General features: G+C 45.0%; 1 protein-coding gene across 2 annotated transcripts; it reads left to right on the top strand.

Annotated features, from left to right (window-relative positions):
• Positions 1-54: 54 nt before the first annotated feature.
• LOC144097343 (uncharacterized) lies at positions 55-19961 on the top strand. Of its 2 annotated transcripts, none has more exons than XM_077630085.1 (9): positions 55-260; positions 986-1187; positions 2541-2644; positions 5048-5250; positions 6064-6232; positions 11545-11820; positions 12233-12377; positions 13092-13364; positions 19607-19960. In XM_077630085.1, exons 1-9 carry the CDS (start codon positions 138-140, stop codon positions 19732-19734), a joined length of 1623 nt encoding a protein of 540 aa, XP_077486211.1. In that variant the 5' UTR covers positions 55-137; the 3' UTR covers positions 19735-19960. The 2 variants fall into 2 exon arrangements, with proteins under 2 accessions (XP_077486211.1, XP_077486212.1); XM_077630086.1 differs by having other exon boundaries at positions 133-260; positions 1015-1187; positions 19607-19961.
• The last annotated feature ends 7947 nt before the right edge of the window (positions 19962-27908 follow it).

The following is a 27908-nucleotide window of genomic DNA, read 5'->3' as shown; positions in this document are numbered from 1 at the left end:
TTATATCCACACTCTGGAAAGAACTTCAACATTCCGTCTTCGTTCTAACAGCCCCTCAGAGTATTTGGCGAGGATACGAAGTGTACAACCAACACTGACTCAACGACTTACAGCACTCCATAGGCTCTCCTGCTGAAATGAGAGCCAGGATCGAAGACGGCGTCGTCTACTCACCTTTTCCTGCTGCCGAGATACCTTGCTGCTCGTTCTACGAGGCTGCCAAGGAGGCGCTATTTAAAGACCCTGATAAGCTGGCGCTGGTAAGTGCTCCATGTGTGGCTTTATTAAATGCGAAAACACGTGTGAATAAAGCAGGGCACCAGGCAGCACAGTGTCACTTTTAAGCACGTAACCTGGTGACTCGTTGCCTTATTGCTTCTTCTCAAAGCGCCAACGAGCCGTGTATCTCAGAAAATCAGTTCAACATTGTGCAGTCTTATGTATATTAACGGGCCGGATTGAGTCTTGAAAACTGTTACAGTGCCATGAACCTTTAGTATGTTCATTACAATCTGTCAGTTTTCCTGTACTGCCGTATCAAAAAATGTCCTCTGCTCAAAAGGGCACAGCTATTTCCCAGATTTTGGTGGGCGCCTCTAGATCCCGTTGGGATATATTAAGAAGGCCTCCTTATATATCGTTCATCATAGCTCAGAGTACAGAGGTGGTATGTAGAAATCAACGACCGAGCGAATTGAATAGCCTTGCCAGTTGTACCGAAAGCAAATATGAAAGAGATTCTAAACCTTCACTATGGTTCTTGATGAACTGAAACCAAGAGATAGCCTGAACGCATGAAAAGGAGCGGCTGTGAACAATCCGCACCTTGTCATGTTGCCTTAGTTTACCGTTCGTGAAAGTGCCGGTGCTTTGTGATCTTTCAAGTTACACCGAACGCACAAATGAGCTGGTTGCATGTCCTAGCTCGATGTTCGTTGCGTAGGAATCTGTTTATTTAAACGCAAGCTCTACACACGAAATGCAGACGGATGGTGCCGTGGCGGTGGCGTGCAGGGAGCTCTTCGTGCGAATGCAACGTTACGCCGCGGGCTTCCAGAAGCATGGCGTCAAGCCAGGTGACCGGGTCTGCGTCGCAATCGGCAACAGCGTGGACAGTTTCGCTGCCATGTGGGGCTGTGTCTTCACCGGAGCAAGCGTCGTGCTGGCCTCAATGTCATACACCGAACGTAAGTGGCCTGACTCCAGAACATATTTGTCAGATGTTTTTATTGCGCAATATATGCATTATAAGCGAAAGCTAACTTACTATTGTACGGTATCTCGTTGTCCGGAGAGCAAGGAATACCAAAAAACAATAAAAATAATCATGGTCTAAGCTACGCCTATAGAAGGACGTAACCAGCGCAAGCGTATACCTGCGCTCTCCGCACCTGTGCTCAAATTTTGTGCAGCAAACACGTGCAAACGCTTTGCGTCTTGGTACGGGCCACTGCCCCTTACACAGCTTGCACTGTAGCCATGAGTTTCCGTTCTAGCCGAAACCGCCAACACAGCCTTGACTCTCCTGGAGAGCGGAGGACCTCTGATCTGTGCACAAGAGGGCGTGTTTGGAACTGTGTTGAAAGAAGCGTAACGAGAAATCGCCCTGTTCCATATGCCGTGCTTAATTTTATACAGTAGCGTATTCTACGACTACGACTAATCAGCCTTGACGCTTTTATATTTTGTTCAGCACTTCAAATATTTATTGCCACTGTTGTCGTTTGTCAGCTCATATTCATAATTATACAATTCGGCACTATATTCATGTGTACTGTTCGAGCTGTTCTTCAATGCGCTTTAATTCAGTGAGCACACAGTAATGCATGTGTATGTAGTATTGGACTATGCCTTGCACGGCTTGGATTTGTTTTCCAGGTCTTCATTGCTCCTACTCTCGCAGTTGCGCTGTCTTTTTTGTTTGGTAGTTAAGACAGACGAGGCTTCTCAAAAATTTGAGCTTGACTGCTCATGCTTCGACGTAGTCATGCAGGCTCATACTGTTTCACGTGATGAGACTGTCTCCTTTCGAGTTTTTAGCGTAACAAGCGAACTAGGACAGAAAGTTTGTTGCATGATTCCTCAAGCTTTTTTTTATAAATCTGTTTCGTTGTTAAAATTTTAGTTATTGCGCTTTTTACAGTATCTTTGTCAAGCCTGCGCAAACTTATTCTTTGGCCTTCGACTTACAAGGTTAAACAGTTTAGCTTCATGGGGTCAGCACAGATTATTATTATAAGAGAGAAATGTGTGAGAGGTTTAGGTCTTATGATGGGGTACGCCTTCATTTCCATTTTTTAACGCGACATATTCTTCGCTCTCCTAATTAACTAATTTACGATGTGGTTTCCGCAGAGTTACGGCATTTAACAGATGTGCAGGCAAGTTTTCGACTTCTTCAAACGCAAAGACCCGTATTAAATGCACTTTATACAAAGAATGATGTTAGAACCTGCATGCAAGTTGTCGTAGGGCAGCGAAGCGCTATATGAGAACTTATTTAGTGTCGGTAAATAATGGCGTTTCCTTGGCGTTTCCAGGCGAATTACGCTATCGGCTCAACGACTCCGATAGCACACACATCCTTACGGAGCCAGCTTATGCTGATATCACCACTAAGGCAGCAGCGCCTCTGAAACTGAAGGTATGCTGAATCAATCTAAAGTGTTTTACTTACGGTGCATATGATGATGCAAACATTTTTGCCTAATTGTATACATTACACAAATGTGAGGGCTTTCCGCTTTGCGTCGGTCAATTCATATTTTAAAGGGCTCAGGATTTTGCTGTGTCGAGAACGAAGTTCGAGGCATTTTCCGCACAATTTTCTCTTAACCGCTATACAGGTAGCGGGCCTGTAACATAGCAAGCTAGGCTTCAAGTAATGAATTGGTGTCTGAATGCGCGGAGTTATCGCGCTTCCATTAAGATCATGTAGAAGCTTCTAAACTGATGTGACCCAAGTGGAGAGTGCCAGCTACGACGCAAGAATTGCACGTGGTGTTGTGCGCACGAACTCCACTTCTGATCCGTTGTGAGTACTTGCCACGGCGTACTCGATTTTATGCGGAAGCGTCGGCACCGGCGCCGACGGTCATATGAAGTACTCTGAGCGCAAGTATCGTGTCACAACATGCATCTGTACCCGCCGTGGTGCGAAAACCGGAAATAGTTGAGATAGTGAAAATAATTCACTGTTTCGGCAGCTGTCACTCTGTGGGCCAGCTGTGCCTGCAGATAGTAGACATCTCAGCATAAACACTTGCCTGATTGATGACTAGTTTCATTCACTCAAAAATTATCTTCTTAAGCTCTGTGTATTTTAACATATTAGTGGTGCACTTATATTTCGGGTTCCCTGATCTTACGAAGGGTGCTCTCTATTCTATTCCAATATCAATTTTTTATTCAATAACGACCAATATGAAACGGTATTAATCGTAGAAAACATTACAAAATCATATTTTAACAGATTATTACGATCAATCAAAAATTTCTTTGAAGCCGAGATCGGATTTAGTTCATTTTCAATGCTGTCACCGGTGATAAATTAAGTTTGTCAGTATTTATTGGTGCTATCATTCTTGTTTTCTATGCATGAACTGAGCGTGTAACAAATTCAATGTAGATAGTTTCCATTGACCATTATGTCCAGTCGATGGTGTTTGCGAGTTAAATATACTTTCAGTATCATTTTTTTGAAGAAGTCTGAACATTCCAATTTCCGTTAAGAGCACTTAAATCAACACATAGTGGAAGCTCATCGAAATTTGCTTCGCAGATTTTAACCGACTGCCTCTGGTGCCGTCTACTGCATATTCATGCTGAAAAGAACAGGCTGTAGAGTGCTCTTGATGTAGACTAAGAGCGACTTAAGGAGTAAAGAAAGGAAATTAATGGAGGTTAAGCAGCCAGTGACCAACTGACTGCTCTTCACATACCGTGGTTTATGATTTGAGCGAAATAGAAGAGATAATGAAAGACCTGTTCAGATTGTATTATGAAAGTCTGTAATCATTGTTGTTTTCATTCTTTTGTGTCACATATGTTCCTGTATGTATTTCTGTCACACAGGTGTCTAGTACGAACTCCTTTCTTCGCACCTCAACTGGTACGGGACATGCTTGATCACATATGAGCTCGAATGGCTTAGTATCAACTACCATTACGCCTCCTATGAAACACATAGCCGCTCGTCATTGCTTTGTATGAACTTAATCGTTTCGTTAAATGCGCGGAGAAGAATCCAACATCCGACCCAACGGTGTGTAATAAAAAAAAAAAAACTTTGGCGCTTCTTTACGACATTAATAAAGAAAAGGAAATGCATGAGCATTCAGGTAATGTCTACAATACTGTGGTGCCTACAATGAGCGTCAATGGTCTTCTTGTCACTTTCCGGCAAAAACTCCCGTTGGAACCGGTTTCATTATCCTTGTAGTTACGCATGAGTCATCACATTCTAGAATATTCAAGTACCATTTACTTGAACATTCTATCTCATATTATCCCATGGGATTATAATATTCCGACCCACTAATTCACTTTTATCAATTTTCTGGCGTATGCCTCCTTCGAATTTTTGCGCTGAGTTGGAATGTATTGAAGGTGACTAGCGGCATCTACGCTTTCAATGGGACGTACGTGGTTGGAAGCCAGGTTTAATAAATAACATATAAAAAAAGAATAAATACAAGTTACATGTGAGGCTATGAAAAAGCATGATATTTAGGCTTGTAGTTCACCTCGTATAATGTTGTTATCACTCTTGTGTCGTCTTCGCGCTGTTAAGTGAGTCACTGCAAGCGGAGTATTTGTTAAGTACCAGTATAGCTCTGAGCATCTTTTCGGAACATAATTTTTTTATCATAGGATCACAATGTTTAATTATCACAAAGTATAAGAAACCATGTTTTATAGATTTTATAGTTGATCTCTTAATATTAGGAACCCAGCGCAAGAGCTAGAATTGAACTTAGATGTGGAAGATAACTTGCTTCCGCGAATTTTACTTAGAGCGGCAGATTCTCTATTATCCCTTGCGCAGGCATTCTTTGCGACCGGACCCGTCGAAGGATTTGTGTCAACGGCTGCGTTTCAGGACCTGGATGAAGCCGCCTTCCGAGAGGTTCCCATTCAGGACCCTCGGAATTGCGTGCTCTGCACCTGCTACACATCGGGCACAACAGGCCTTCCCAAGGGTGCCGTTATCACCCACTACAGCTTCCTGGCAAACTTGGCCACTGCAAGGTGCGCTTGTGGCCACTTTTGGATGTTTTAGGGACATTAAAGCAATGCAGGTCGGAACGAATGGTGTTGATAAAAACTCCACGGTGAAGCTGCAGAACCATCTGCAGTCTTAGCGGTATATGGCTGCCTACATCAAATTCCTGGTGCAAGAGAACAGAAAAACTGGGAAACGAGCGGGTGAGCAATTAAAAGTGGCATAGAATTGCATAGCCTGCAACAACAACACAAAATTTCTCTAATGATCTACGTGTTTTAGTATGCCGAAACCCATTCACGGGCAGGTGCAAACTCTGAGGGCAGTATGCTGACCTACACCACATGGTGTGGGCCGGCCAGTAAAATACCCATATAGACGTTATGAGTCAGCCTACTTGGGAGGGCTGGGAGGCAGCCCTGTGTAGCTCGGACCTGGAAGCCCAGTAGGCCCTGGGTTAGAGAGCACGGGCAGCAGTGGCGGCCAATGGCGTCGCGGAAATGGGGCTGCCACCCAGCACAACAAAAATCTCCACCTCGCATTCTCTATTAAGTACAGTGCAGCAATAAATATTTTCTGGTCTGCCCTTCTCCAATGATTCTGGCGCTTTAAGCGCTCGACCTAAACGAGTATATTGCCACCTGCTGTGGGGCCACAGCTACCTCCAGTTTGCAAGTGGTGACCGTTATATTTGATTTGAAGTTTCCCTCGGGCAATTAGAATGAAAGCTGGGTGGTCACCTTTGGTGCAATATACTTTGCGCCGTTCACCCTCTACGAGAAAAAAGTATACCCCTACGAAGCATCCCCACCAAATCATTATTTCTTCTGGTTTCGCAGGCCCTGCTTGTGCTGGGAAGAAAGTGACGTGGTACTCGTAGCATCCTCTCTCTCGCACGCCTCGGGCTTCCTCTTTGTCACCACGGGCATCCTCCTGGGCGCTGCAGTCGTCATGGCACCCGCCGGCGTCAAATTCGAACGAGTCAGACAGTTGGTCAGCAAGTATAAGGTGTGAACGCTTTGTCCAGTTTTAAGCACTTGCTTTGACTGCGTGTGTATGCGTTATTACTAAAGTTATAAATTGTCTCATGTGTCAGAAATTTCAATACAAATAGATCTAGAAGAGGGTGATGGTTTCAGAGGTATTTTTGACGTGATTGTTGTAATATGCAGAGAATGGCATTGAAATTGAATTATTTGAGTTCGAAAGCTCTTTCAAATAAAGGAGGGATTGCAGATGCGAGGTGGGATGCGCTGCGGGGCTTTACGTGCCTTACTGATGGCTTGCAAGATTAGAACTAAAGGCTGCTGTGATTGATTTGTTTAGTGATGACAGGTGAAATCTAAAGGAACAATTTGACGAATTTAAATTGACCTGTATTGACAGATTACTGTGGTCCAGTGACAACGACTATACATACATTGAAATTGGCGCTTCAATAAGGGAGAAAAGCTTGAAGGGCAGGTGACGAGGTTTTAGAATTCGACGAGTTTAAAGGTATAGAATGTGTAAAACTTGAAGATAACGCATGCGAATTATTTTTGTGCATTTGAAATGGTGACGTAATCGTAGAATAAACCCGCATTGGTGGTCAGGCTTCTCTGCAATGCGCAGCGATGGGCAGAGGCCGGAAGGTTGAGGTTGAGGTGTTGAATGCTACAGGTGGGGTTAGCCTTGCTTTTTCTGCCGGCAATTGCTCCACCGCAGCGTCCCTTCGATATTAACAATGCGGCATCTACCCCGCTAAGCGCACGGTCTCTTATAATAGCACACATTCTCTCCCGCAGTCACCATCTATGCACACAATCAATCCACACAGTTCACATCACAGTCCACTCCTGAAGTCACCATCTATGCCCATATTCAGTCACAGTAGAACATAGGCCATTGTTAGTGCCACACTCCATACACACATTCACTCACAGTATAAAGTAGTCCACTCCGGAATACACCATCTACGCACACATTCAATCGCAGTAGGCCATAGTCCGTTCCTGCTGTCACCATTTAAAAACAAGATCCGTGTTCTGCAGAAATGTTAAAAGAAGGCGTGCAGCCTCCCTTCTGCATGTCTGGTTTCCACTCGGGTAGACAATGTCCTGCACTGTGCTGTGACGGGTTCCTGTCTTCTTGAAGGAAGCGAACATCACATGCCTTTCCGCGTTGTACTCTGGGCAGTACATAATATAATGTTCGATATCCCCGCACACACCACATAAACAGCAGAACGGAGACGATGCCGCAACGATGTCGTCAGATGGGGCGGCGCTGGGTTACACGCTGATAAGCGGTTGTTTGACGGAAGTAAACCAACGCCGCCGACGGTGAAGCCCACTAAGCATTGTTTGGCGGTATTGGAAGGCTCCCTGCAGCTCGTCAGCGAAGGTAGCGGACATCTGAAATTTCGGCAACTATGACGTGATAACGAGTTGCTCCGTACTTCTCTAACGTAGTAAGCTGAAGCCTGACTATCTCTTCCGTTTGAATCGGTAATTAGGTCCCTATTTTTACGCTGGCGAAAAGATACATGGCATGCTTTAGATTGAAGGTTCATAGATTCGATTTCTTGAAGGAACTCAAATTCTCAAAAAACCATTTCGCCTTCCCTTTAATGAATAATATTCAGGTATCGCCGCTAAATGCCTTTTCCGGAAGCGAACTACGGTGTGTCAACACGTGTTTTCCTGGTAGACAACAAAACTATTTCATTCAAAACGGTTATCGAGCAGTACTTTTCGGTTATGAAGCCACTGATCTGAATCAAGGGCCGAAAACGTCATAAGCGTATTTTTTTTCTGCAGTAATTTGTGCTTTGCAGCTGTACAATCATCTGCATTGTGAGCAACAACCCATGAAACTGAATTTTCTCAAGAATAAAAATGAATGAAGGTACCTTTTGTGCCTGCTAAATGACCTTGGAAAGCGATTTTGCTTCACGCCCTAGGTGAAAGCCTTATGTGCGGCCTCACTACAGCTTTCCGGTATCAAACTGTATTTGAAGCGAAATTTAATACCAAAGCATATATTTCAGCATACAACATACACATTTCTTGAAACCTCTTTTGCCATCTTGGTTTTGAAAAGATGCTGTGTATTCGGCATGATGTGATTTGCATACGTGTTTAACCTTTTGAGGCGGCGTTCGCCATTGCTCTAAGAAACATTATTTTTATGTCCATATAACTTAGGTAGGCGACCACAGCAATAAAAACCAGTCCAGCTTAGAACACGTTAAAGACCGACGGCAATTGCTTTAGGGACTTGTACACAATTTCATCTAAAGTGTTGCATTGGTGCAAAATTGTGGCATCGAAACAAACGGACTTGTCAAGTGAGGGCTCGTTGGCTGAGAAAATGCATATTGTTGATTAATGAGTTGCACATGACGCCAGAAGAGCGGAAAAAAATTGTGATTACAGAGGGCAGAGCCTGACCACAATTTATGTCGGAAGGCGTGCCCCGAGGCCATTGTTTTGAGAAATTCTTTTTGCATTGCTTTTGTAAGGCTCATAAAAAAGGAATCCATCAGGATGTCATGGCCGCCGAATTCTTATGAAAGAAAGAAATTGGTGCTTGCTGTATCACCTTCGCATAAAGAGGCGTCAAATTTCCGTCGACACATTTGTGCACAAACAGCATGAATATGCCCATTTTACATTACTAGAAAGACCACATAAGACTTTTCTGGTCTTGATGTGCCCTTTCTTATTAGTGTGAAATAAACACATTAAACCACTGAAAGATATTTATAGGGACTTCACAGGTACCACAATCATTCATAAAGTCAGCAATAAAATTGCAACAAGGAGGGTGTCACTCAGGGAGACACAATTTCGCCTTGTCTATTCAACGCCTGTTTACAGCAGGTGTTCAGAAGCTTTTATTTGAACAGTTGGGGATAATAGTTAATGGAAAATACCTCTGTAATCTGCGATTCGCTGGTGACATTGCCTTGCTAAGTCACTCAGGAGATGAACACCTAAATAGGCGTCTCTATCCGCCGCCACATACGAAACTTTCCCCGGACGACTCCTACCACCCAAGACGCATCCAAACACTTTCTTTAATTCCCCAATCTCCATCTCCTACACAGCATTCAGCCAACATTATACGCAGATGCTGTCCTCGGTATCGCGAAATTCACGCATTCGCGCTCATTACGTGGACATGCTCAGATAAACCGAACCACTTAAAGCCGCACAACGTGGCGCTGGAGCAGTGGGAGGTGACGCTGGCCAGCGGCACTCTGGAAGATCACAAGGAGATAGTTGCCATCGGCAAAGCATCGGTGGAAGCCACTGGAGTCTTGGACTGAAGACCCCACCCACAATCCACTCCGATCTTTTTACAATTAAGTGTTTATTCTCTCAGGAGATGAACTGCAAAACATGATAAATTAGTTAGACAGTCAGAACAGAAAGGTGGGTCAAAAAAGTAAAATGCACAACAACAAACTAGTATTAAACAGTCTGACAAGAGAACAGCAGTTCACAAATGGTAGTGAACTGCTGAAAGTGGTTACGATATGCGCCTACTTAAGGCAGCTACTGACCGCTGATCCGGGCCGTGAGAGGGGAATAACCTGAAGAATGAGAATCGGGTGGAGCACATATAGCAGGTTGTCTCAGATCATGAACGGCAGTTTACCAATATCCCTAAAGAGATAAATGCCCGAAATCTGTATATTACCGGTGCCGTCATATGAGGCAGAAACATTTAGGCTAACCAAAATTGCCAGATTAAGTTAGGGATAACGCAGCGAGCTATGGAAAGAAGAATGATAGGTGTAACGTTAAGAGACTGCAAGCGCTGCAGAGCGGTTGAGGGAACGAACGCGGGTTAATGACATCTAGTCGAAATCAAGAGGATGGAACTGGCTTGGGCAGAGCATGTAATGCGAAGGCAAGATAACCGCTGGTCCTTAAGGGTAACTCAGTGGATTCCAAGAATAGGCAACCGCAGCACGGAGCGGCAGAAAACATTGGAGATCACCGCATTATAGACATATTGATATAGTGAAGCCGGTATCGTGCTCTGGCAGTCTTTTACTTAAGTACTGCGTACAAGTGAACAGATTACAAAAACTTGATTTCCTAGAGCGCAAATAACAGAGAAAGATCAACAAAGTTGCGCAGCTGGGACAAGCGGACGCCCATGTGCCAGTAAATTTGCTCATAAAGAGTAGAAGGCACACCAAAATCCTGAAAAGAAAAACTTATTGAACAGACCCTGTTGTACGCTATTGAAATCCTTGCTACAATAAAAAAACACGGCAAGACCAATCAAGTTATAGGGAAGAATAAAAATGAGGCTATCCGCGAAATCTCTCAGCAGGGTTCGAGTTCCTTAACACGGGCGGAAACTGCACTGACGAGGCGAAAAAATATGCAGCGGTTATCAAGAAAAATTGCCACCGTTAACATAACACGCTTCTCTAGTATTTTAGCTCCATACGGTAGAGCTGCTTTTGAAGGATAACTTTCAATGTTATTAAATACACTACATTTACGAAGACGTATATGTATCGCTGTTTTCAATTTTACATGAATATGTCCAATTGAAAATTATGAATTTCGCATTGCGAGAGAAACATTGTGAGTATAGCAGAATGTTCCGCGAAAGTCATTAATAGAGAGTGTGTTCAAAATCATGAGAAATATTGCATTGTAAACTGAAAACAACAAATATTAGTTCCCGCTGAAAAATTTAATGCAGATATGCTGATTCCCTAATACTTCGTCGATGCGTATGCAAACCTACGTCTGAATTTCTATTCATATTAACGCGAAAAGTAGCCGTTATATTTCGCAGCAATGTTCTGCCTGCTGCTAGATAAATTACGAGGAAAGTAATTTAAAAATCAAGCACATAATTGGGTGATTGTATGACTTCCACACTTTCGATAATGAGATTTGAGAACTCGTTATGAAGGCGTGAGAAAATGATCCTTCCCACCGAACGCCTTTCTATGCAAAGTTCTGTATATTGACCTCCATATCGCTCGTTTTATTTTCGCTCGCATCTAACACAACCAGAGCAGATAATTGTGGAATGCCACTTTTATTATTCTTTAAATATTTTCTTGACTCCGCATGTTTAAAATCATTAGTGCTTCCGCAGTGGCATCATGAACTCTTCTGTTCGCTCATGGAACTGACCCAAACAATTATTTAGCGGCAGGCTTCTACAAAGAACTCTGAAAAAAAAAGGACCCCATCAAATATGTCAGTCATCAGTGTGTGGGGAGCGTAATGCTACATTAGCGGTAGTTGATCAGTACCTGGTACAATCAATAATAAGATATTTTCATTTCATTGCAGGTGACCACTTTGTCGATTTTATCTGGACACTTTGGCTTGCTCGTGGACGAAATGCACAGGACAGGCCACCGTCTCCCTGGAGTCCGCCGCATCAACCTCTGTGGCAGCGCGTTCCCGCAGGCCGCCCGCAAGACCGTGCAAGCCATGTTCAGGGACCTTGAGTGGATAGTAGACATGTACGCCATGACCGAGTCCATGGCCGTCCTCTGTTCGACCTCAGTCCATGCAGCCGCAGGGACGGACGTCGGCTTCCCCGCTGCGTGTTCGCAGATCAAGGTGGACGGATATAACGTTATTTATTTGCAATCTACCCTTGGCGAATTGTAATTATAACGAACCAAAAACAATACAACCAATGTAAGAATAACAGCGAATTTCGCGAACATAAGACCGACTGGATGCGACGATGTATTTGTTAATAATCAAATACATGCACCAACCAGACCAGCAACAATTACAGATAATTCAAGTAAAAATTGGGATCAGATTAATTCTTCCTGGGAAGAAGAGTTAAATTCTTGGTAAGAGAGGATATTGTACTGTAGGTACATGGAACAAGACAAATCTTTTCTGACGTCTTTCAGAGGCTTTCTTTCTGAAGCATTTTGCTACATTGCAATGAAAGCGTCCGAATGAATATTTTTAGCAGAATTATCTTGAACTTAATACTAACGAAAACGTGTCACAGGTCGTTGACGTGGTGACGAGGCAGAACCTAGGACCCAACCACACGGGTGAAATATGCTTTCGTGCACCCACCGTGCTGAAGGAGTACTACAAAAGACCAAAGGAGACTGCCGAGATCTTTGACAACGAAGGCTGGTGCAAGACAGGTGCGTTATAAATTTTCTTAAGACGATGTTCGGCATCGCGGATGGTTGGATACCAGGTTTAGCGCTCCGGAAAATTTTTCAAATAGAAAAGGTTTATGGTCTATGGGGGTTTAACGCCCCAAAGCTACTGAGGCTATCAGGGACGCCGTTGTGAAGGACTTCGGTATTTTGGATCACCTGGGGTTCTTAAACATGCACTTACTTAACACAGCACACGGCCCACTAGAATTTAGCTTCCATCAAAATTCGACCGCTGCGGTCTGGATCGAACCAGCGTCTTTCGGGTTAGCAGCCAAGCGCAATAACCACTGAGCCACCCCAGCGGCTCGAATAGAAAAAGGCCCACCACATTGTTTGGGAGAAGATGGCGATGACAGCTATAAACTGTGGGCCCAACTGACCTTACATAGCTGTTTTAAATAAAAACGAGCTGCAGAGCAGAGAGTCATTAAATTTTTCAGCGAGAAAGTGCAGCCACATAAGCCCAAATATATACCGAATGATTTCATATATCGAAATATATTTAACTGCTGTCAGGTTTCATCGCGATCCACAATGTGGCGCTTCTGCGAGGACTGTTTACTTTAATTATACTAAACAATAAATAACAAATGTGAATCTAGAAAATTTTCATGCGAGTAAATGACCTCGTAGCGGCGAAGTGCTAGAAAGTGGCGATCCCGTTTCTAGAGCTTATGCATTGATTTAACGCAGGTGACGCTGGATACTACGACGAAGATGGTCGCCTCTTCATCGTCCAGCGGCTAAAGGAAATGATCAAGTGCATAGACAATCAGGTTAACCCCGCGGAGATTGAAGAGCTGATCCTCCAGGAGCACTGGGAGCAAATATCCGAAGTGGCCGTGGTGGGCCTGCCGCATCCGATGTACGGACAGAGTCCGGCAGCTGCCGTGGTGCTCAGGGATCACAGCGGCAACAAATACGACCCTGCAAATCTCGCCAAAAGGATCAAGGCCACCATTGCAGGTTGGTGCGCAGGGGCGCTTCGGTTTGTGTGCGCCGTTGCGAACTTGACGATTCTTACGACGTTACACCTCATTAAAGAGACACATTATTTATGTTATGGAAATTTTAGACATTGAACAAGCCGTTAACCACATTAGTCTAGGATGAGAGTAAGCTAGCGATATCTTCGCTGCCATGTGTTTCATTCTTATCATGGGCGCTACCGAGTGACCATCACTGTGAGAAGAGTGTGGGGGTATATCAACCAATGACAAAAGGCGGCGAGAATTTAAATGAGGCGTGATCGAGTCTGAAGTGTCACGCAGGTGAAAGAGTGAAGCACACAAAGAGTCCTTCTGCTTTAGTAGCCCTTCGAAAGGTTGTCGCAGATTCATCTTTCGAGTCTTCAGTTGTCTATAGGTAGAGAGGAGGAGCAAACTGGAGGGCATGCAGGTTAACCACAGAGCTGATGAGTGGCTTCCCTCCGCTGAAACAAAGAGATGAGGGAATGTAAAAGGAAAGCAGAAAAGGGGTGAGGAGCAAAAATAACCATGAGAAAAGGAGAGCGAGAACAAGACGACGGACGAAGACAGAACACACAGCACGAAGGCTACCATTGATGGATACCGACTCACCCAGCTTTCCACCCGTGAGCAAAAATAAGGGTTAAGGAAGCGCTTTCTGGCTAGTCACAATACGTCACGGAAACGCGATGCTTTCAGCTATCGAAACAAAGCTTTGACGGCTTTGAGGGCCGTCGATTGCTATGGCATCTGCCCAAAAGTCTTGTTTTTTGTAAAAGGGCAAGGATCGAATTGGTACTCAGCACTGCACAGCTTGTGTCCTTCGGCACTACATAGACCGAATTCGCATATTAGTTCCTTATCAGGCATTTTAAACATGTTGATTGCCTTCGCCTGCCACAGCTGAAGGCGCGACATTGATGAAGGCAGAGGCGGCAGTCTTACGATAGAGGTGTCGCGCGAAAGACCACCGTCTGTCCTGCGGTGGTTGTACAGGTATAAAACCCCAGGCAGCAAAACTTAATCCAAGCGCATCTATTACTACCCTTCTTTCTTCTTGCTTCTTCATTCCTTGCGTCATCCTTTTCCCGCGGTATGGATGAGGATGCCACTGAGAGGGGTACAGTTACGGCGCTTTTCCTGACCTCCTAACTTATGTTTTTAATGGGAAATAGTCAACAGATAAAAACAAAACCCAGTATTGAAAGCTTTGCCTGAGCGAATATTAACGTGCGAGCATTAAAGAGCCTGGGTCGAAGTAAAGCCAGCGTCGTCATCGGCGTTCGTTCACTGCGAGAAAGAAAAATTTACGAAATATCAGCATACAAGAAGCCTAGGTGGCAAGTGGGTCGCCTAGGTCACGTGACCTTGTGGCGTCATCACCGCCTGCCCACCTGACTTTGAGAAAACCACCCATCGTGGCTGGTGGCAGTTCAGTCAATGATTGGTCACGAGACATTGCGCGAGAAAAGCAATCTCGGTCTCGCAAAGCCCAGCGTCGGCAGCGCCTGCCATCGCAGGGAAGTTACGCGTCGTTTAACCGCTGCACAACTGCACCTTGAGCAGCACGAGGACTTCCAAGAATCGACAGATATCAAGTCGTGAATGGCCAATTCCGCAATACGGGTATTAAGCTGTTAGCGCCGTCTCGTGTTCAGGCGGAAACAAAGTGTGCCGTCCATATCTATTTTTTTTTAATACTTCCAACGACTGCCGGGTTCCACAGATTGAGCTAAAACTAAACTAAGCATCGTTATCACTCGCAAGCTGACAGGGTTTTCGTGTGGAAAGAAAAGCTCAGTGCTGATGGTAAACAGATCTGGAAGGCTGTTGTGCGATTCTGAGGGATCCTGGCGTTTCGAGGAGAAGAGAGTTCGTGATAAAAAACCTAAAAACACAAAAACAAAGAAGCGGATGTTGGACAGGCGGATTAGGTGAATAACTGTTTGAACGCATCTCTTTCGAGCACCCTATGAAGAAATCAGGATCTGAGCATCGAAAGCAGCCGCCCTTGGAGAGCAGGGTGCGCTCTGTTCGGGAACAAAACCCACATAAGGTGGTTCGCCGCCTAATTTGCAAATGGTATTTACAGACAACAATGGCTAACGGTTTTGGAAATAATTTTCCGCCTTTAGAAGTTGATACCGGTAGCAGTTCACTCTGGTGTGGAGTGTTTAGTGCCTGGGAATCACGAAAACGAAAAAAAATGTTTGAACACCCCGTTGTTCGCAAAAGATAGTAGTTATGTTAGTGTTAAAGAGAGCGAAAGCCACCGATGGTGAGAAGCACAAGGAATCGCAAGAACGGTTAATTCATTTTAACACCTCAAGTTACTGATGCGAACTGCGCGACTTGTTTATAGTTACTTTTATAATGACTGGGTCATTATTCTAGCGGTAGCGTTAAGGCTCGTAGGAACTAGCGGGGAACTAAAGGGATGTCATAGCACTTACTGAGGTTATGAGGACAGGTGAGGCGTATAGAGTATAAAGGGGCAGGCATGTACGGGGCTATCGTGAATTTGCGGAAAGACGAGAACTCGGTGTGGGATTCCTCACCAATCAGGATATAGCAGGCGCCTTAAAGGAGTTTTATAGTATAAACGAGAGGGTGGCAGCTATCGTAATTAGGCTTAATAAGAGGTGCAAGCTGACGGTGGGGCAGGCCTACGCACCTACATGAAGCCATTAAAACCAGATCGTTGAAACCTTCTAAGAAGACGTGAAACCGGCAATGAACAAAGTATGATCACAGTATACTGTACTAATGAGTTACATCAATGCCAAGATAGGCAAGAAACAGGCTGAAGACCAGGCGGTAGGCGACTATGGCGTAGGCTTCAGAAATAGCAGGTGTGAGTTATTAGCAGAGTTTGCCGAGCGAAATAATTTACGCATGATGAATATCTTCTTCCTAAAAGGAGTGGACAGGGAGTGAAGCCCCAATAGTGAGACTAAAAAGAAATAGTCTTCATATTATGCGCTCACCCTGATATAGCTCAAGACGTGGAGGTCCTCGGAAAGGTTCATTATGGCGACCACAGAATGGTGAAGTCTCGAATTAGCTTTGACTTGAAGAGGGAACGGAAGAAGCAAGTGAAGTGGAAGTCCTTTAACCAGTAAGAGGGAAAGTAGATAAATTCAGGACATAACTGTAGAACAGATATTCAGCTCTAAATCTGCAAGGGAATCTTAATGTCCAAGCAATGAAAAGAGAATCTTACAGCTATCATTACGGAGTGCGCAGCAGAAGCAGGCGGTAGGATACCAACAAGCTATCTCAGGAGACGAAAATTCTGATGAAGAAACACCAAAGCAAAAAGCATCTAACCCTAAGGACAGAATAGGACAGGTAGAGCTATCAAGTTAATAAGCTCAAGCTAGGCAGCATAAGGAAGTTTAATATAGAGAAAAACGAGCACGCTCTAAAACGGAGGTACCCTAAAAGCAGTGAAGAGAATACTAGGCACCGGTAAAAACCAGGTGTATGCGCTAAAAGACAAAGACTGAAACGCCATGAGAAATATATATACATATGGAAGTTAAAGTAGCCGAAGAGTTCTGCACAGGACCTTACTAGGAGAGGCAGTAGAGCACTGCAAAACAGTAACAAAACAGGAATTAAAAAAAAAAGCTTTAGGAGCAATGCAAAGGGGGAAAGCAGCTGGTGAGGATCAGGTAACAGCAGGTCTGTTGAAGAATGAAGGGGAGATTGTGCTAGAAAAACTATCCACTCTGTATGCGCAATGCCTTATGGCGTGGAGCGTACCAGAAGCTTGGAAGAACGGTAAAATTATCTGAAGTCATAAGAAAAGAGACGTCAATGACTCGAAAAATCAGACCGATTAGCCTACTGTTTGTTTTCTACAAGGTATTCACTAAGGTGATCGAAAATAGAATCAAAACAACCTTTAACTTCAATCAACCAGGTTATCACGCAGGCTTTTGTAAAGGATAAACCACAATAGACCATATTCACACCATAAGTCAGCTGGTAGAAAAATGCGCAGAATATAGGCAACCCGTGTATGTAGCATTTCATCGATTGCGTGAAAAAGTTTGATTCAGTGGAAACCTCAGGATTTATGCAGGCATTGCGTAATCAGAATGCAGAAAAGGCTTACGCGAAAATATTGGGATATATTTATAACGACCGCACAGCTAGCGTAGTACTTCATAGAATCAGGAATAAAATTCCACTAAAGAATTGTGTCACGCATGGAGACACGATCTCGCCATTGTTATTCATCACCTGTTTACCGGAGGTGTTCCGAGGCCTGGATTGGGAACAGTTGGGGACAAGGGTTACTGAAGAATACCTAAATAAATTGCTATTCACTGATGATACTGCCTCGCTACATCAATCAGGAAATAAGCTGCAAGGCATGATAAATGAGTTAGATAGTAAGAGCAGAGTGATGAGTCTTAAATTTAACATCCACAAAACCAAAGTAATGTTCAACCGTCTCACAAGAACAAAGATGTTCGCAATTTATACCGAAGTGCTGAAAGTAGTGAAAGAATGTGTCTACCTAGGGCAGGTCGTGACCGCTGAACCGGAGCATGAAAGGAAAATAACTAGAAGAATAAGAATGAAGTGGAGCAGGTTCTCTTAGATCCTGAATGGTAAATTACCGGTGTCCCTCAAGACAAAGTATACAACACTTGTATCTTTCCGGTTCTCACCTACGGGGCAGAAATATGGAGCCCAACGAAAAGGGTTAAGCATATGTTAAGGACAACGCAGCGAGCTATTGAAAGAAAAATGATAGGTATAATGTTAAGAGACCGAAATTGGGCTCTGTGGGTGAGGGACATCCCAGTCGAAATTAACAGGAAGGAATGTGCTTGGGTAGAGCATGCAGCGCAAAGGCAAGATAACCGCTGGTCTTTAAGGGTACCGGTGTATATTCCAAGAGAAGGCAAGCGTAGGAAGAGGCGGCGGAGAGTTTGATGAGCTGAGGAGAATAAGAAGGTTGCAGGGATGCGGAAACCGCAGCTGGCAAAGAACAGGGTTAATTAGGGATACACGGTGGAGGCCTTTGTCCTCCAGTGCGCGTAATCAGACTCATGATGCTGGCGCCTGCAGCGTGCGAGAACATGCGGATTGGTCGAACCGGCACTGGTCTAACACGTGGAGCGGCGGGTTGAAAAGTGATTAAAACAATAATTCGAATTGTGAATTTAAGGTAAAACGTCATTATGACATGTAAGAAAGTAAAATAAGTTACCCGCGCTGAAAACAACAATGAAGTGAGATGGGAACAGAACTCCCCCCCAATTATCTTGAGTCACACAAGCTAACCCTATCCTATCGAGGCACGTTTGCTCGACTTGGTTGCAGAGAGGCATGGTGAGTCTTTTGCGGCAGTGTGCATGTCTGTAAAGTGATTTGCAAGGAGGACCTCAGACTACTGAAGGGAGCCATTAACGTTATCGTGTAATAAGCTTAAGGCGCACTTTAAATGTCCCGCCGAAGTTTTCTTTCTCTTCATTCAGTTTAGCTTCAGACCCCATGTGTATCTGGAGTGTTTTGTTACGTTGAACAGAACAGTTAATTAGGCCGATACCACGTTGCTGCATGAGCAGTATAGTGCTTTTGGGCTAAAAGCGGAGGTTGGTGCCCGTCTTTGATATTAGGTGCGCGTGCCTTTGGGTGCGTGCGTGTGTTGTGCGTGAGCGCGTGTGCATGAAGTATGCTTGGTCGCCAGACTCCTCCGGGGCACCTTTCGATGGGTCCACCTGGTGTAAAAATGCATCAGCGAGCTACGGGCCGCCGCTTGCTTCCCACCCACATATATTGATCCACGAGAAGGTCACCGCCCAACTAACACTGCACCCATTTCCACCCACCACATTTCCACGCAGCAGTGGAATTAAAGCGCGACGGCAATTTCGTACCCAAACAACCTATGAAAAGCCGATGAGATAGAAAGTGAAATGCAAATCAATACAGCCAAAGCATATTTGTCGCAACACATCGTATATTCGCCTGTGCACTTTTTGGAGCCTAACATACTTGTTTTTCCACCCTTATGTATCATTTTCAGGACATTTATTCACTGGCCTCACACAACTGATAAAAACAAGTATATCGAGAAGAATGCTATCTATGCTCAGATGTGTGACCAGTATTCCCGAAGGCAGTTTCTTTAAAAGTGGATGAAAAAGTTGTCTGACGACAAAAAGCTTTTTATTTGTACAAAGTATGTGATAAGTTTGTCATTTTCCTTTCTGACAGATAACCTAGCCATGCACAAAAACCTACACGGAGGCGTCTTCTACTTTGACTCACTACCAAAGACAGAGTCTGGAAAACTCAGCCGTTCCGCAGTGGTGCAAGCATGCGCTGGGAGAAGTGCTTACTGAAATAAACTCTTCCAACAAACCTGACGCACTACAATTTTTCCTATGATTTGCTGTTCGACATTTGGAAATTGTCAATTGTTAAGAGATATCGTTCAGTTCTACTGTTAATATAATCTTTCTCATTGTCCTAAGCTTCTACGTTAAAGAGCTCTTCTCTAAGTGTCAGAAAAGAAGTTTTAGAATCTAGCATTGGTTTCCCTGAAAACAATAAAAATGTTCACTCTCGGAGGGCACCAACCAGACTTCACGAATGCTCTGCAGATTCTCTAATTACTTCCTTACAGCCCTGGGTTGTTACCGTTAGAAGCGGTGGGGGTGGGTAGAGCATTGCGTGTTTTCAAACACTATCGGTTAGTTGTGAATTCTTGCGTGTTCCCACCAAACACCAATGTCATATGGCCTGCAGCCTTCTCTTATTTGAGGTAAGGTAATTTGTGCGAATGTTCGTGTTGTGCAATACCATTGCGCTACTTCTGGGGATGCCGGCGTCCACCACAACGATGCTCTAGAATTATTCAGGCTATCAGAAGCATCCGTTGATAACCCCACAAGTGAGCTGCGCTCTTGGTCAGGTGCCAAGCCCCGGACAGGACGACACCCATCATAGAGTGGCTGTTTGTTCGTCTGCACCGAAGCGCACTTCAAACTAGTTTGAAATTCAAAAGTTTGCAGCATCGTCTTACGATTACATTTGTTAATGGGGGCCAATCGTGTATCTACTGGCATAGCATCCGCCTCGGAAGTGCAGTGGCTTTCTGTTAGCATAAGGTTGCGAAATTGAAACCCAATTGTGGTAGCCGCATTTCAGCTGGCAAAAATACAAAATTTCGCATGCCACACATCACATTTATGCACAGCCTTGAACATTTCATTTCGCTGAAATGGCGACCGCTCCATCCGAGATTCCCCTTAATTTTCCTCGCCTCCTGCGTGCGATGTGTCTATATAAGTCGGCCAGAAATATCGAAAGGCCAGCTTCTTTTTAAAGCTTGCTTGTACCCATGTAGCTCAAAGATGGTTATGAAGTGAGTCCCCCTGTATGTCTAATGTGGGTAGCCAAGGTGATCCCCAATTGGGCGATTGTGGGGCTTGCAACACAGGTCCCAGTCAGCCCACCATGGGCTGCCCAGATACGCCTGAGTAGGTCCCACTTAGGACCGATGCAGGTAGCCCTTGTGAGGGTTCCCGCATTCGTCCTGCATTTCTTAATGTCAGTAGCGTCCGAGCTCTCCCATTGCTCCTATTTTTGTTAGGTGTTGGTAGCCCCTGAGGTCGAACTTTAGGTTCTAAGGCGTAAGCCTTTCTTGGCTCATGCGTGGCGTGGACAGAAGTTGTAGACGGAAGTTTGTGGACGCAGGTTGTCCGCTCGAACGCTCAATAGCAAGTTTCATGGTAAATGAAATAGAATGCAGAAGTTGATTAAGCAGCAGTTAATAAGCAGCATATACGTATTGAAAAAAAAACAGAAAGAGAAAAATATAAACATAATTTAGAAATTACTAAAAATAAACAAAAAGCTGCGCATAATACAAATTGATGAGTTGCAGAAATGCATGAATAACAGGATGAAGCCACGTCGGTGGGTTGAGCCCCGCTGGAGCCAATGCTGTACCGCCTGCGGCACTGAATCAGCTGTCCCAATTAGGTTTTCCGCTTTTTTTCTCTCATAGTGCCCACATTCACCCAAATGACCCCGACGAAGGATTGATGTGGGCAGCTTGTGAGCACGCCCGCTTTCGAGCCCCGACACGGCTGATGTGAGATTTAGACGTTTTGTGTGTGCAGACCCAATTAGGCTTAACGAGGTTTTTCCCACAGATATGCCACATCTATGTTCCACCTGCCCTCAAGTACCCTACGAGGGATGATTATGGGGAGCATGTGGGCGCGCCCTTTTTCCAGCCCCATCACGGGCTATGTGTGACAACGGCGGTGTTTTGCGGGCAGTCCCATATGGGCTAGCAGCGGTTTTTCAACATAGAGCTTCGAGACTTTGTTCAAGAGGGCTAAGCTGGCGGCTTCGACCCATGGGGTCCCGGAATAACGACTCCACCCATTGCGGGGCTCTTTAAAGAGCCTCACCTCTTTCATGAAATAAAGGCTTTTCACCATCACCACCATCTCGTGGACGTTCGCTCTGCCCTCGTATAGCCTGCAAGGGACTGATAAGGGCAGCAGTTGGGCACGCCCGTTTCCCAGCCCCGCCAGCGCCTATGATCGACATACGGTGGTTTCGCGTGGGCAGTCACATTTGGGCTACCAGTAGTATTTAGAGCATAGCGACCACATTGATGTTTCATCTGCCCTGCAGTACCCGGCAGGGGCCAGATGTGGGCTAGATGTAGGAATGTGGCATACGGTAGCCCAATCTACACCGATATGGGACCTGTGTAGAGTGAACAAGGGCAAAACTTATTTGGGCTGGCTTATTCTCCATAGGGGGCCAAAGCAGGTGCCCTAACGGTTGCTGCAGCCCTACTTACCCCTGTGGCGCTCACTAGGGCCCCCTATTGTGTGCTCTTTGGGCTGTTAGCTGTTAGCAGTGCCTTGACGGTCTGCAATCATGGAGTCGGGGTGGATGAAAGAGCAATGCGAGGCCAGAGAAGAATCGCCAAATGCAACAGGTGTCAGCGCCACATGCGTCTCTCCCTTAGACCATGTTTCCTATATCGCAGATGCTGGACGAAAGAATTGCAGAAAAATGTTGTCCTCCAGACAATCAATTGTGTTCAACAGATGTAAGTATTTCTCATTATAATGAGCGAAACTTGAGAATGATTTTGAATAAACTTGAGACCGACATGGTTTTGTTTAAGCAAACACTTTTATCCAAGACAATTTTGCTGGACAATGCTTGCCTTGCTATAAAACATTCGTTAAAGGTTAGGCAACCTGGCTCGGCTATTCTGGAGTAAATTGAGGCATTATGCAAGCAGACGCTTCAAAAGCCTTCATATTTTCACTACTTCAGCCATTCTCCTCGAATATTAAGAAAATACATAAGCAACAGAAGCCAATACACACGTCTGCATGAGAAATGTATTTTGGGAAGAATTGTAAACACGCAGACGAATTAATGAGGACTTATTCTCTAACATAAATCTGTGCAATTTTTTCAAATGTGCTTCGCAGCGCTTAACTCCGGAATTGTTAGGTTTGGACGACAACCACAGCTTTCGATAATGCACCAAAATTCGCCAATTTTCATTGCATTGTCTGCCGACCGACCACAGTGCTCCCCTTGAAGGATTTTTGTGTGCAAACAAATACAGTGCTTTGGACACATTTCACAAGCATGCCATATGTAAAAGCTTTTGGCGGTGACTGCAACTTGCCTTCGCTTGCAATGCGAGACTCGTACTTGGAGACTATGATCGTGACATTTACCATGCCTTATGTGCAAGCACAATGCCCTTATCACCCTGTAGCAAACAGACACAAATTAAGAAGACCCTATTTGCTGTTTTTTTTTCTGAAAAGGAAAAATGCGTGGGCAAAAAACAAAGACTAGCAGCAACTAACTTACTTATTTCTGAGCGCTACAATTTGGTATTGTATAGCCTAACATAACTACATTCAGCGCTCCTTTTTTTGTGAAAACGGTGCATGCGAAAAAACAGAAAATGAGTTGCGTTGTTATGAGTTGCGCATTTATCGCAAAATAGTATTATGACGTTACAAATACGCCCTTAGACTTAAAAATATGCACGCGACAGTGTTTAGCATCGCACACCTGAAGGAAGCATCAGAGTACAGTGCTTTCACTGCTATGGCTTACAAATTTTGGTAAGTGCGTGCGTTCAATCTCATGCGAACAAAACTGGCTACCATCATTTCGAGGCTCTCGGTACTGCACGTGCATTATATGCAGCACCTGTATGCTTGGTATGTACTAGTGTGATGGATGAGAAGCTATTTCATCAAAACTCTGATCAAGAAATTGCCAAACAATCGGTCTGAAGTTTTCCGTGTCGTATGTCTTGATACTTTTGCATTGCGTTCATCCAACGCAGCATGAGTGGAGCATGTTTCCTTTTTCTCATCACGAGTTTCATTTGTTAATTAATCATCAAAGAATTTTGTTAAACTTCAAACTTGTCAAACCTGGCAGAGGCAGGAAGGCATGCCGAGGGCACGTGCGAGCGCACGGATAATAAGTACCGTGAAATAACGCAAGCCAACCGGCTGGCCCACTGCATGCACCCAGCGGGACACAAGGCTCTTTCTCAGGCCCAGGAGCATGCCTTGCGCCCACACACCAGCACAGCTCTCTGTACGCCCACATCTACCGGACCGCTACCCAAATGCGTATAAGCTTTCCTGCGAAGAATCAAACGTGACCGACATTGTGTGGGGATGTCCACAAATCTCGAACCAACGCAGTAATATAAATAAAACGTAGCAGTTTTACGCATGGATGGGCAGCTCCAGCAATGCCGCTCAAGAGGCTGTTGTGGCCTGTGCCGCGTAGGCAGCTGAACTCTAGCGCTCCCAGCCGCCTGATTCACTTTCCTCGCTACTTTATGTGCTTTAAATAAATCTTCATGAATGCATCCTACACGTGGTTTGAAATGAGATGCTGAAGGACCCGACAGACAGGAGGTCATCATCCTTTCGGCAGGAGTGGGTTAAAATAGAGGGTATGAGGCGGCTTGCACTTCCACATTGCCGCGTGATGGCGGGAGCTACCGGGTCGCTAGTACCGCTCACTAGCTGCGTTTCCGGTCTGTCGAAGTGGCGCCTCTTGTTACTAAGAGAACTCCATCGCAAATACATAAAAGAAATGACGTCAGTGAGCTCTTTTTTTTTAGTGCCCTTTGAATGTGGTAGGATGTCGGACTTTCATTTGCAATTTCTTCTTCAACGCAAGCCCATTTCCGCCGAGAAAAACATAGCTTGCACTCCTGAGGAATAATCTATGCATATCGTTTAGTTTTTTATTTTAAAGCAAAAGCTTTACTACGCCAGCCAGCGAGCCACTTCGGCTCGTCGCGCACTTCAGCCGTATGCCGTGTGCCATGGCCGACGAACGACCTTGAGCGGCCGTTGCCTAGCAACACCACAGCCGCGCTCCAACAGATGGCGCCGCCGTCGACGCCGCTGCCGTCGCCGCTCGCTCCACCAGATGTGTTCCTCTGGGGTATAGGGAGATGCAGTGTCACTCGTGGGGGTATATATAAATATGCGCTTCGCCTCAGTGTATTGTAGTCGTTATGGAGAGCACGAAAGGGACGCAAATACGACAGAACGAAGCGAGGAAGAGGCAACGCGCTCAAGATACGCAAGAGGAACGCGCCGCACGACTCGATAAGCGTCGTAACGAAGATGCGGCTAGAAGAAGTCGTGACACGTCCCGGAGTGACTCTTCAACTGCGGAAGAGACCGGTTTCAGTTCTCGAGAGCGTCTGAAGGAAAGGCTACCCAGACGACGAGGAAACGAAGCTTTCGCAATTCGACTAGGGTTGACCCGAGCTAAACCACAGCCAATTTTTTTTCTTAGTGTGCCTTAAAACTCACTTCCAAGTAAGCAACGCCCGTCGTATAGCGCAGCTGTTTGCCCTATTGCAATTCAGTTCAACATAGCGACATCGAGCTTTTTCGCCAAGCTAGTTCTTTCAAAAATTGGAAGTGATGTCCTAAAGATAAATGTGTAAAGACAATTGATTAATGCTAGAAAACAACATTATATAAAACAGGTGCCCGGAAATGATTGAATTTAAGAGGAGGGAGTGCTTGTTTGAAGCTGAGATGGAATACATGAAGTGGCTATTTGTGAGAGAAACAATGCAAGGAGGCTATATAGTTGAAAGTAATGGCGGGCTTTGCTTATTATCTTCCGAACGTAGGTTAACGTGGTAATGAAAGTTTTTAAAGAGGCACGGTGGGCCAGTGGGTTTTGTTTTCTGCTGCTGGTCCCAAGGTAGCGGAATCTTATCTTTGCCTACAGCGGCCGCTTTTTCATCGATGCGAAAATTTAAAACGCTCGCTGTTGTGCGATGTCAGCTACGTTTAAAAACGCCTGATGATCGTTAATTAATTAAGAGCCATCCCTCCCCCCCCCCCCACGCTACTGTGCGATGTCCGCGGCGGTAAAGTCAGATTATAGTAAATTATTGATAGTCAGTGCAAGATAAACATCCCAAGGGGGCATAAACTAACTGGGAACTCTCCACTACAGAGCTCCTCAGAACTCATGCGTTGCTTCGAGACGTTATGCCCCACAGTTCACAACTCGTCCTTTCTTGCTGTCACAAACCACTCCACCTCCAGCTAGAAACTTTGCAGATCGATAACACCGCCATTAGGTAGCCTATCAAGCACAGAAATGTATTCTAAAAATGTGCAAGCTGCTTTTGCGCGAAGCCACCAGCTACTGTACGTGTCCCTAAAGGGACGGCCGTGGGGCGTCTTGGACAACAGGCCTTACGTAAGGTGTAACGGAGAGAGGCGCCCACCGAGAGAAGTGAGCGGGTTTTGGCTGCCCCTGTGAGCGTTTTACCTTTTGCTAACGTGAAGTTCGTCAAACCGTGAGGACTTTTCGATTAAAATTACGGAGAGCCCTTGGGTCATATTCAGTTTTATTGCGAAATATTTGTATTTTTCTTTTTTATTTTATATTCTTTTATAATGACACACATATTGTTTAGTTATGTCGTAAGGCAGCACATATAGTGTGTTCATCTTTGTTTTTCAAGAAACAGCGCCGTTTCGTGCCGTCTAGGAAGCGCGATCGCCTCGCAATCTGATAGGAAGGGGGGGAGTACAATTCCCCGCTCCTTTGGAAAGAATTTTATTTTTTTGTTTTGGTGCCACGGTGACATCTTCTGGGATTTTTCGCGACCACTTCTGCTGTCAGCGACGGCAACGCTGGGTTTCGTTGCCGGTGAGCGATATAATGCTGTCACATTAATAAATCAAAGGACGAGCGTCTGTTGTCCACCGTTGGGCGAAGAGTCACGAGTCAGCAGGCCTATGCCAAGCGTGGTGCACCAAAAATAACGAAACATATCAACAAGGTTCGCCCAGCGCATGAATGGCACTTTACCAATATCCCTCTAGAGAAACGTGTACCGCAGCTGTATCTTGTGCTCACCTAGGGTGAAGAAACTTGGAGGCTAACAAAAAGGCTTCAGCTTATGTTAAGGACAACGCAGCGAGGCTTGGAGAGAAAAATGATAGGTGTAATGTTAGGAGACCGGAAGCGGCGGGATTGAGTGAAGGAACAAACGCAAGTTAATGGCATCCTACTCGAAACCAGGAGGAAAAAATGGGTCTGTGCAGAGCATGTAATGCCAAGGCAAGATAACCGCGGGTCGTTAAGGGTAACGGATTGGATTCCATGTGAAGACAAGCGTAGCAGAAGCAGAAGAAAGTTAGCTAGGCGGCTTAGATTAAGAAGGTTGTGGGGACATGGTGGACGCAGCTGACACAGGACGGGGTTAATTTGGAGAAACATGGCAGATGCATCTGCCCTGCAGCGGGCGTAGTCAGGCTCATGATGATGATGATGATGAATCAGGCACTTCGGCTTCGGCTTCTAAAAATTATTTTACTTTAGCCTCTGCCAAAAGCGGCCGCTTCCGTCTGCTTTTGGCAGCAGCATTCGCCACGTTCCCTGAGCAGAATGGGATACGCGTTATGCTACTGCAGCGATCATGTATTCCAAATTTACGTCACCCTTGCTTTGTTTAATGCAAATCTCTGAAACGTGATGTTAATAGAGAGGAAGCGAGCAACGTGGCTTAGGCAACAAAAACGCAGTGATTGCCATTTAGATGAAATGAACAAGATTAACTGTGCATGAGTAGGGCATGTAAACCGGCGAAAACATTATCAATTAATTGTCCACTGTGGTCATTGAGGAACTTTCAAAACAGGTAAATCGCAGCAGGGGACGGGACATGGCTAGCTGGGGGACAGTAGAGCAAGACATTTCTGGCGATGTGGAGGTCGCAGCTGGTGCATGACAAGGTTAATCGGAGACCGACTCGAAATGCTTTTGTCCTAGATAGGAATTTACTGGGCTCACTAATCATGTACCAGTAAAGATGTTAAAAATCGCATTGAGGTGACGAGTTACTGCATTACTACCCATTTCGAAGTCCTATTCAACACAAACGGAATTCATTGTACGGAATAAACCGATACTTAGGCAAAAAGAGTGCATCTTGGTT

The sequence above is a fragment of the Amblyomma americanum genome, chromosome 7 (genome assembly GCF_052857255.1).
Source record: "Amblyomma americanum isolate KBUSLIRL-KWMA chromosome 7, ASM5285725v1, whole genome shotgun sequence".
Classification (NCBI taxonomy): domain Eukaryota; kingdom Metazoa; phylum Arthropoda; class Arachnida; order Ixodida; family Ixodidae; genus Amblyomma; species Amblyomma americanum.
The sequence above is the reverse complement of the archived record's forward strand: the minus strand, read 5'-3'. Positions and strand labels throughout refer to the sequence as shown.

What these genes read in the sequence shown, in the direction of transcription:
- LOC144097343 (XM_077630085.1), top strand. Translation starts at nt 138, where the DNA reads ATGAGAGCCAGGATCGAAGACGGCGTCGTCTACTCACCTTTTCCTGCT. An exon ending in ACCCTGATAAGCTGGCGCTG is followed by an intron (nt 261 to 985) that starts GTAAGTGCTCCA and finishes CACGAAATGCAG; the next exon opens with ACGGATGGTGCCGTGGCGGT. An exon ending in CGAAGGCTGGTGCAAGACAG is followed by an intron (nt 12,378 to 13,091) that starts GTGCGTTATAAA and finishes GATTTAACGCAG; the next exon opens with GTGACGCTGGATACTACGAC.